This window comes from Cannabis sativa, chromosome X, assembly GCF_029168945.1.
Source record: "Cannabis sativa cultivar Pink pepper isolate KNU-18-1 chromosome X, ASM2916894v1, whole genome shotgun sequence".
In the NCBI taxonomy this organism is placed as follows: Eukaryota; Viridiplantae; Streptophyta; class Magnoliopsida; order Rosales; family Cannabaceae; genus Cannabis; species Cannabis sativa.
In genome coordinates, this window is record NC_083610.1 from 38,151,389 (window position 1) to 38,162,334 (window position 10,946).

The 10,946-nt window shown below is 32.9% G+C and overlaps 1 protein-coding gene across 1 annotated transcript; it reads right to left on the reverse strand.

Annotated features, from left to right (window-relative positions):
- Nucleotides 1-723: 723 nt before the first annotated feature.
- On the reverse strand, nt 724-4,906 carry LOC115710010 (RGG repeats nuclear RNA binding protein A). Its single transcript, XM_030638305.2, has 7 exons — nt 4,360-4,906; nt 2,970-3,258; nt 2,816-2,881; nt 2,561-2,693; nt 2,022-2,177; nt 1,847-1,903; nt 724-1,237 (listed from the first exon to the last, which is right to left on the reverse strand). The coding sequence occupies exons 1-7, from the start codon at nt 4,577-4,579 to the stop codon at nt 1,049-1,051; spliced, it is 1,110 nt and encodes a 369-aa protein (XP_030494165.2). The 5' UTR covers nt 4,580-4,906; the 3' UTR covers nt 724-1,048.
- Between the last annotated feature and the right edge of the window lie 6,040 nt (nt 4,907-10,946).

Below are 10,946 nucleotides of genomic sequence, written 5' to 3' on the forward strand. Positions count from 1 at the left end.
TCATAACACTTTTAGATCGGATTATAATTAAACTTTATTTTGACAAAATCTATTTAGAGTCCTATTTATACTATTTTAAAAAATACAGAATCCATTTTGTCATTTACCAAAACACAGTGTCCAATTAGTAACTTTTATAAAACAGAGAGTCCAAAATAGTATTTACCCTAAATTTATTTATAAAAGAATTATATTCAAATAATAAATTTAAATATTTAAAATTAATTAATTAATCTAACCGTATTAATCTTAACAAAACTAATAATATTATTGATTTAATAGTTGAAATAATAAAGAGAAGAACGAGAATAAAATATAACATTTCGACTCAAATATCAGGAAAATTAAACTTAGTTTAAAACTGAAAAAAGAAATAGTCGACTAAAACTCGAGCAAAAAAGACTACTAAATCATATTGTATAAAAAGATTTGATTGATTTTAAGATATGCAAATAATGCATCCCACTTTTGATTCATTTTAATTGCAGCAAAAGCCTTGGACATGTTAATAAATCACAAACTCAAAAAGTACAAAAATACACTTGGGGATAATTAAAACAGAAACATGTAAAAAAAAACATTTTATCATCCAAAAATCGATTTTTATCAGGTTATAATTTGCATTTTATCTCACCCAAAAAAAAAGAGGATATAAGGATAGACATTTCAAACCAAGTACAAAAAGAACAAGACATACAGAGGTCTCCCACAACACTTTTCAGGTAAAATTGAAAATGTCCTAGATATATCTATTTCAAAACAAAAGTGGTCATCATGAGATTTTTATCCATAAATAAATCCCTTTTCTTATGCCCCCAAGTCCCATTAAAAAGTAAAAGAAGAAAAGAGAAAAGAAAACTAGAGGGGGAGCATAGGAATTGCCTGAAATTTACATCTAAGGCACAACAGTGAGCAAAAAAGAAAGGACAAGAAAAAACTATTAATGGAAACAAAATCCAATTATTCATGTCAATTTCCTGCTTTAAATTAAAGAAAATAACCCAAAATCTAAAATAGAGCATTATGTAAATTAGGGTTCTCAAGGGTCTCACTTTCCACCCAAGGTTGGGAAGTGCCCAGGATCTTCAATGGATGGAGCAGACACATTGCTGCTCTGGTAGTTTCCAGCAGACCCTCCTCCTCTTGAACCACCACGGCCCCTGCCTCGGCCTCGACCACCTGGAGTGAAGTACCTTTCTCCCTCAGCAGGCTTTAAGAACTCATTGATGCTAACAGACTAAAAAGAACAGTAAACCACCAAAGTAGAATAGTCAGTCATCAACCAAGAAAAATGGTAGCAACAAGTAGGGGAGAGCAGAAAAAAAAAATAGTAGCAAGAATTTGTATCATGACATATGCAAGACTAACAAGGGGTTCAAGTAGAAATACCTTTCCTGATCCAGCAAGTTATATATCAACAAAATATTACTCACTAAACTATAAAACATAAAAGCAAGGATTGCAAAATAAAAACAAGATCTTTGCATGCTTACTTGTCAACTCTTCCCACTCTAAATCAAAAGAGCTTAATGAACAGTATACATACGAAAATTTTCATTAGCGAAAACCATTTTGACACTGGCATGGATCAGGCCAACTGCCTAAATAGCCAGCTCAAAAAGTGATATAAAATAGCAAGAAAAGTAAAATGGGTAAAAACAAGAATTCATTTTCATTACAAGTTTGAACTGTAAGGAAAAGTGGGGAAGGGGAAGTAAAACTGTTTTTCCATCAAAAAAAAAAAAGAAATGAGAACCTGGAGAACAAAAAATAAATATAAACTAATTCAAAATCAATCAGTAGCACCATATACAAAACCAAAAAGAAAGAGAATAGCAAATACAACCTTCTTCGCCCTTTCCTCCCTTTCAGCAGCCTCCTTCTTCTTGTCCTTCTCAGAGCCCTAAACAAATCAACAATTCAAGTGATTTAGACAGTTATCATCAAATTCGATTCTGATTCATAAAATCATAACCAAAGGGCTCCTATAAAATCATAACCAAAGGGCTCAGTGTAATCACCAATTTGATAAAGATGTCCTGATTCTCTTTCTTGCTTGAAATCTGTTGCATGGATGCAAACTCTTTAGTATCCACCTTTCTCTCTTCAGCCTTTAGTGCCTGCAGGGCCTTCCTCTTTTCCTCCAGCACCTTTTCATACTCCTCCAGAGTCATCTCCTATTGACCAAACATAAATAATATTTATCAGAATGTGCCGTATATTCATCACGTAAGAAGCACTAATCAATCAGAAAAGGCAAGTTATGCCACAGTAGCATTCAACTTCAGTAAAATTATTTGTAGGGCAAATACCTAGGAACTCAAATATTCGTTAAACAAGTACAAAGTGCAAGTCTTAAACTACAATACAGAATTGATTAAAAGAAAATAGGCAAACAAGAACCTCTTTATGAAATCATAGAACACTGGGAGAAAAGGAAAAAATAAAACAATAGCCCACTAAGGATTAGTTTAGCCTCATTCTTAACCATCTCATTTGAAAAGTAATGAATTCTTATCCAGTTAACCAAATGATGTTAAATTACTAGAAAACCATTCACCTTATCCTCAGGTTCTTTTTCTTCTTGTTCAGTAGGAGGAGCCTCCTTGTTTCCATCTGCAGCAGCACCTTCTCCTGCAGGATTCTCGTCCCCGAAGTTCTTCTCGGTCTCATTGATGGCTTCTTCAGTTACTCTAGAGTGTGGGACAATCATGAACAAAAAGGGTCAGCTTAATAGGCAAATACACTCAAGCATGTAGTAGCAAGGAATTCATTTCATACCAAGCGAATACGCAAATTGAAAGTAGATACTTACGGAGCAAATGCATCAGTGTCTGTTCCCCAGTTCCCGCGGCCAGCCCCTTCACGTTTAAATTCACTACTGCAAACATGAAATATTCATATTAAATGCCTTTGAATATACAGCTAATGTACTTTGGTAATCAGGTGGCCAATTTAAAAAGGCTCACCCTCGCCCAGTTCCACTACGGCGTTCAAATGGCCTGCGAGAGCGTTCTCCCTCACCACCTTCTCCATTACTGAAATCACCACGACGACCACCACGGTAGCCACCACGAGGTCCTCCATAGCCACGCCTTTCTCTCCCAGAGTCTCCCTCCTCAACAGCACCCTGACCAGCAGGGCTTTGTTCACTGTTCGAAAACCCACGATTGAACCCACCACTGCCGCCACGACCACGGCCATAACCACGGCCACCCCCACGGCCACCACGACCAGGTTCATTCTTGGACTCTCTCACTAGTCGAAATAAAGCAAAATAACAAAATTAGTTGAGTGGCATACACAGGCAACAATTCATAGCTAGTGTGGTGGAAGAAGATAAAGAAACAAATATAAATCACCACTGAAAAGAAAAAGGTACTCAATGATACAGAAATAGCGCAAAAGAGCAAAGATTGTATATATGGGACACAGGAAAAAAATTATTATAAAAAATAAATCCAACAGCACTTTCACTCATTAAGCCAGCACCCACAGCCATTTTACAAGGCCGTTCTCCTGAAAAAATTATTAGAAACGCCTTCCTAGCATGGAAAATAGTACAGCTACAAAGATTTTTTAAATACTATCACTTGTCGTAAGAGACATTAACAAAATTATTCAGCTTTGACATCAAATATTTCTTCAAAAGCATATCAGTAAAAAAAAATCCCAAACAAAGTACAAAAGAAAACTCAAGTCCAATTTTTTTTTTCTTTTTGGATGGAAGTAGACCAAATTCATTAGAAGTCTGTCCAATTGAAGTATAAAGACTTGATATTTGAAACTGCTGCCTCTTAGAAAATACACTTATTTTGCAGTAAAGGTAAAGCCACAAATCTTAGTGAAAGACTGAATTTGTTATCCCATATTTGCTTTTTGTGAAGAAATACCAATTGAAGAGAACGGTAGCTGATACTTAGCATGTTTCCCATCTATATTACATAACCACTATCATGTTGTCATTATTTATTTAAACTTGATGTAAAAATACAAATTTTATATTTCCTAACCATAAACTACCACATAGACAGACACGTATAAATAAGAAAAGCAACGTCATTCATATGCATATATGGAAATATGTAAGAACCCAATACTTACCATTCTACACTGCAAGAAAACTATAAACAAACATTGGCTGAAGCTCATCCCAAATAAAGTATATAGTCACTCAATAAAATATAAACATACATGCCAAAATACAATAAAATCATTAAGCTCACAGAAAATACTTCCCTCACAGCCAAATCCATAACAAACAGCAACAAATATTCAAAGAAACTTATAAAACAAATAAAGACACAACAAATAGATATATTCAGAGCAAAAAAGCTACTAAAGAGAAAAAAAACTCACCAGCCTGAGCAGGAGGAAGAGGCTTGGAAGGCAGATTAGCCGCCTTATTCTGCAGAGCAGGAGAAGCCGCCGGCTTTCCCTGAGCTGACCCTTTCTTCGACGGCGCCGACGCAGCAATAGCAGCAGCAGCCGCAGCAGCCTGCTTCTGAGCAGCGATCAACTGTGATGGGTCCTCAGCATCGTCATCCCCCAACAAATCAAAGGGGTTTGCAGTCGCCATTCCCCAATACTAAGAAAAAGCTCAACAACCAAAAAGAACAAAAAAACCAAAAAAATCGCTGAGAAGAGAATCTCACAGTGAAGGGCGACCACGCAACCCTAGCTTAAAAACAACTCCATCAAAATTTTATATAAATATATATATATATATTCGCACTTCACTGTGTAAATATAGATCTGAAAGAGTGAAACTTTTTCAGTGTGTTTGAAGAGAGAGAAAAACCCTAGCGGCTAGAACAGAAGTGAAGAGTGAAAACCCAATCTAAATAAATAACAAAATAATATTTATTATTCTCGATTTTTTTTTTCTTCTACGGACTTCGACTCGTGCGGTATTTATATATGTTTAATTATTTATTTATTTATTTTTCAAGATACGGAAAATGTGAAATTACGAAATTGGGTTTGAGGTTTTGATGTAATTACGATTGTGCCATTAAGATGAGACGAGATGACGGGGGAGAGGGCTTTGGTTTGGGCTTATCGGTCTCGAATGGTTGATCTGTTTGCCACGTGGATGGATTTAAGCCGTTGATAAATGTCCTTATTTTTTATTTTTATTTTGAGATTTTGAGGGGAATTTGTTTTTAATCCACAAGTGGGGGAAGGAATTGTAATACCATGATAAAGTTGTCATTGTCTTTTTCAATATTTTTTTGTTCGTATTAATTTGTCCACTTTCTATTTTGTACAATGAGAAATTAATTCTCATTTTGCAATAATTTTACATTGGCTAATATTTTCACCCAATTCTATCTTTGGCCTTCATTCAATTGTGTTATGGGTATGTTGTGATCAAATATATTATGTTGGGTAAATTATGTATGTGATTATCTATGTTGCATATGGATGTATAGTAGAGTTGACTACATTTTATTCTTCAAGTTTGAATATCATCTTAAGAAAATATAAAGTGTATGTAAATCAATTATGGAAAGTTAAATATTGTAATGTTAATTTTAAGGATAACGACGCATACCGCGTATTTTTTTTTTTTTTTTTCTTTATTTTGTGTGAAAAATATACTACGTATTTTAAGTGCATTAATAGTGTGTCTTCATATTTATTAGTAGAGTTTATTCCTCAACGACGGCTCCTAATGAAGTAACTTCTTCAAAAAAATATACTTATATCCACCACTCAATTTGATTTGAGGGACATAAATCCATAATCACAAAATTAACCAAAAGTAGCATTTCTTTTAAAAATCTTTTTGGATTGAACTTTCGATCATGCTAACAGAGAAAAAAAGAACTCAATTTGGTCAATGAATTGTAGAAGCATTTACTCGGGAAACTTATGCTTAATATGAAAGTTAGTATATAGTATGTTAATAATTATACAACTTAATAATTATATTAGATTTTATAATATATATTGTGCGTTTTGATAATAATTATATTTGAATTATTATTGTAACATAATTAGAATGTATTTAAAACATATTCTATAATTATTATTCTACTCGAATAATTAAACAACTTAGTTATGAAGAAAATCACGCTTTGCGCTGTCCATTACCACTTTTGTAAATTAAAATTTACACAATATATTGTTTTCATCATATTTTGCTATGAGAATTTTAATTTTATTATTAGTTTTAGGTTATTTTGAAATTTTTGCTTTTAAACTATTAACGCTAGTAAATTGTACTTTCTTAAATTTTTTGTTTGTTAAAAATTTCTTAGAATTATTCACAGTGATTAAGTATAAGACTTTTGTTAAATTTTATCCTATAATATTTTTGTTAGTGTTAACTAAGGTTTTCGACATCCAATAAATAAAGTTGTATGAAATAATTAATGAGTGTTAGAAGATAAGATTTTTACGTGATTTTGGCATTAATAAGCCTTAGTCCACGAGTCACTGTACTTATTAGAGTATTTATCACAGAGTTTCTCCGATCGATTCCCCTTGATATACATCATTGGGAATATTTATAGGCTTATAATGGTGGTAAAAAGGCCATTATTATCGTGTTTGTGTGCACCATACTTTGCACAATTTCTCAAATCTAATTTTAGGGCATTGCCTACTTTTATGATGAATTTTAGGTTGTTTATAGGTGTTTGGTGGGATTTGACTTATCCCTTACTTATGACTTGACGGCTTATTTATGCAGTCGTCAATTGATGTATAGGGTCTCATCAAATCAAAGAATGATGGGTTTAAACCCTTAAACACGCTTGTCAGAGTAAGTCATCAGATGTTCTTTCCCATGCCGCATTAAATTCGTATATAGTGTCTTGATCCTTGAGTGACATGTCATGTTTCATCAATCCTCTTGTACCTTTTTCCGGGTAGACTTCACTCGCAGAGAGGAAAAGACAAGAGATACTCATTGTCCAGCAAGACCCTCTCGGAGATGACTATTTTTGTCATACTCTCCTGAAATATTGAGCACCAACAGTAATGAATGTGATGTGTCTTGTTAGGTGGGTCCTACTGTCATCTGGATCGCTCTGAGACTGCCACGTATTTTGGGAAAAATTATAGACAGCATTTACCCCTCAAGTCCTTTCTTATAATTTTGCAAGATGAGACTTGCGATGTGCCTCCTGGAGTGTTGGCGTCATGCTGCACGTGATCATTTTAGATGTTGTTCATTATTTTCCCTCGTTATTGATAACAACGATTTGATTTCTTACTCAATTCGGATGTCATTAGTTACTGGACGTCAGATGGACATTTGAGTAGTGTAACTGTCCTTTTATGCTTGTATGTATGCCAACTGCCCCCTGGCCCTTGGATCTTGGGGTTTTTAATCTTTGAGCTAGGATCGTTGGATGGTCGATGATCCATATCGCCTTTGGATGGTCTATAAAAACCCCTCATTTTCCTTCTTCAAGATTTTTACCCTCATATTTTTAAGAATCCTCAAACCAGTTAAAATTCCAAGCAGCCCAAACTTTCTTTTACTCTTTCTTTGACGTTGTCAAGCTCGATTTTACTGACGTTTTGCACCAGCATCTGCAACTACTCGATTTTCTTCTATTTGTAAGTTTCTAACCACAAGAACTTTTTCTCTTCCTTATTTTATTTCTGTAACTTCATTTGGTGATATGCTTACATGAACGTTTTATTGACACTGTATCTGTGATTTTTGGGGTATTTTCCCCAAGTAGTTTTTAACTTTCATCTTTTAGGCAAGAGGTTTATATGTCAGGGTTAGTAGGATTTGCCATTTTCCTTTTTCTTCGCATCATTTGCACCATTGTTTTTCACCATGGTGCAGTCTGCACCTTATGCATGGCATATGAAATTTCTTTATTTCTTGATATTCTTGCATCTAGAAGGGGTCTCTTCTTAGCAGTTAGGGGGACCCACATTCCCTTTTTGTGTTTAGGGTTTGATATGGGACTAACTATTGGGTTAATTCTTACCTTTTCAGATGAGTGACATCTTGAGGGATCTTTGTAAACACAAATTTTGCACTTTTGACAAAAAAAAAAAACTTAGAACTTCACTCAACAATTAGAATGTCGAATCTTGAAGCTTTTGCCCAAACTTCTTCTCAAGTCATGGTATTGCGGTACCCTGTAGTGACACTATCTATCGTGATGCAGGGTCCAGTCCTGGTTCCAAACTATGTGCACCGAGCTACTGCTTGGGAGGCAAAAGAGTTGCACTCATCCATGGGTTGTGTTCACCACTTAGGAGCCATTGTGACTGAGAATGGAATCATGCCCCAGGACCAGAGGTTTTCCACCGTGTGGCCAGGGAGACTGAAACCCCCAATAATAACCATGGAGAGTTTGGGGCATGGAGACAAGCACAGCTCATGTCCGACATGATGCTTCTGTTGTTGAAAATTTTGTACCAGGATCTAAATTTACTAGCATGTATGTTTGATTATAAATTTTTAATCTAACATCCTAAATATGAATTCTCTAAAACAATGAATTAAACACATATAAAGTTACAAAAAACCTTACATTTATGGCAGCAAAATAATATGACTCATTCCGTTCAGATCTCTAACTCTTGATCCTTTCTGTCGTAGAGTATGATCAAGATCTGAACTTGGTTTCTCCCTTAGGTGACAAAAACACTACACAATCTTCCACACTATCTTGAGTATTAACTTGAAGTGTGTGGGTAAATACTCATACACTATAGGGCACAAAATTATGAAAAGAAGAAGCAAGGAATTCGAAAATAGAAGAGCTCTTTTTATTTTCTAATTTGTCTGGCAAAAGGTTATGAAAACAAGAGCTATAAGTTTCTATTTAGTGATAGCTATTAGGGTTAGGCTTAGAATTTAAATGAAATAAAAAAAATAAAAAAAAAAAAGAAAGATAAATTGGCTTTATTTAAAACCCTATGGCCAAATTCCTTAGTGGGCCTATTGGCTTTCAATTTTGTCATTTTATTGAAACTAATCTTTTTCACAAATGGCATCTTTTAATTCTAACTCTATAAATATCAATTATATTTATTTAATAATTATAATTGATTATTAAATAAAATTACCATTTAACTTATTTATTAATTAGACCTTTCAAAGTCTGTTAATTAATAAACAAACCCTAAAATCTCTTTTCTTTTCAAATAAGCTCTTGCTTAGTGAAAACTCATAAATAAGATGTAGTCTCATTTAGAAGTCTAATCGATTAATTAAAATTAATTAACTGAGTCTACAAGATAATATTATCACAACTAGTGTGAGGACTATGGGTCTATATAATCAAGCTCCCAATAAGTAGTTTTAGAATTTACTGAGTAAATTTACTATCTTTAATTCTTCCTAACTCCACTATAGATTCAAAATTGCACTCCTGATTATATAGAACGTTTTATACCAATTATAGATACGCTATAAGTTATCTATTATTTTAATCTAAATAATTAATGATCCTCTATTGATGATCTCCATTGAGTAGGGAAAAATTTACCGTTTTACCCTTTAATATATTTTATCCTTAAAATACTTAGCTACTTGTACTTAATATTTCAGTAAACTAATATAATTACTGAAATGAGTACTCTACCATTTAAAATCGTTTAGCTAAGCTCGAAGGAAATTATCATTTCACTTTTATATATATATATATTTATAGAATTTATAGATTCTGTATCTATGATTAGTGTTCTCACTCAATTGTACTACCGTGTTCTCAAGATGTAAGTATTGGGCCAATCCAATTAGTTAGCTTTAACAAATAAGTCAAAGAATACAAGTAATACACTTAAACCAGAGCTTAACCATCTCATAATTGAGATCATTGATCTAAGATTAACTAAGTGATATTTGCTTAGAAAATATATTACGATAAGTTTATGATATGTTAACTATTATAGAATTTCTTGGAACATATTGAAGTAATACATCAAATAGTACTAAATTAATAATAATAATCAAAGCTATTAGATGGTGTAGTAATTAGTGAAGGTTTTATATATCTTGAAACAATCACAAACTTTATATGCATCAAATAAAACGTTTAGTTTCAAGGATAATTCAAAATAATGATAGAATTTTAAAAGACATATTTAAAGACAATAAAAATAATTATAGAAAATTTACATGAAAAATACAAAAACTTAACAATATTATCTCTATACATTGACAAGGCTACTCTTATATTTTTACCTTTGATATTATTTTATTTACACTAATACATTTTACACATGTATGATGTCATTATACCACCTTCACATACTATTTATTTTCTCTCATTTTCTATCATCTTTTTTTTTTTTTCAGTTTCATTACATTTTTCAATGTAGCTTTCTGTTTGAAAACTTTTCCCACGATCAAAACCATTTTTTATCCAAAAAAAAAAAATTGATTTTGTCCATCTTCTTCAACTGCCTTCCTCCATCATCTGACCACGTTTTTCCAATTTTTTCTTCTTTTTTCTGTTCTATAAATGGTCATTACTTGGTCTTCATCTTTCCCATCACCATTGCTGAAAAAATCTTTCAAAACTAGGTGTTAAATCTCTTGCCAAAAAAATTTAAAGACAAACGGCCTGTTGTTAAAGATGATGATTAGACTTTGCTTCGCCTACCCAAAAAAGTGACCGCCGCCCTGTTAAGAAGAAATCGAAGGTTAATGTTGCTGAAAATATTTCTCTCCCTGAAGTTAAGAAAGGTAAGAACTAAGTTTATGAGAGTCCGATGGTTTCTTTCTAGTTTTTTTATCGTTTTTCCTTAATATTACCCTAACTTTTCTTATTACTAGTTTCTTTAGGAAGTAAAAATCATATTTATTCTATTTTTAAATATCTTATTATAAGTTTTTTTTAATACAAAGTACTGATTAGTTTTTATTTTTTAAATGACTGATTAATTGTACCACCGAGTGTGTGATGTAATTGGCTGGAATGCTTTGCATAAGGTTCCTTATTTGATTGTTCTTTGGA

Coding starts and splice junctions, on each gene's coding strand:
- LOC115710010 (XM_030638305.2), bottom strand. CDS start 4,579: ATGGCGACTGCAAACCCCTTTGATTTGTTGGGGGATGACGATGCTGAG. Junction 2,178..2,560: donor AAAAAGAACCTGAGGATAAG/GTGAATGGTTTT, acceptor TTTGGTCAATAG/GAGATGACTCTGGAGGAGTA. Junction 1,238..1,846: donor GGGAGGAAAGGGCGAAGAAG/GTTGTATTTGCT, acceptor TGTTCTTTTTAG/TCTGTTAGCATCAATGAGTT.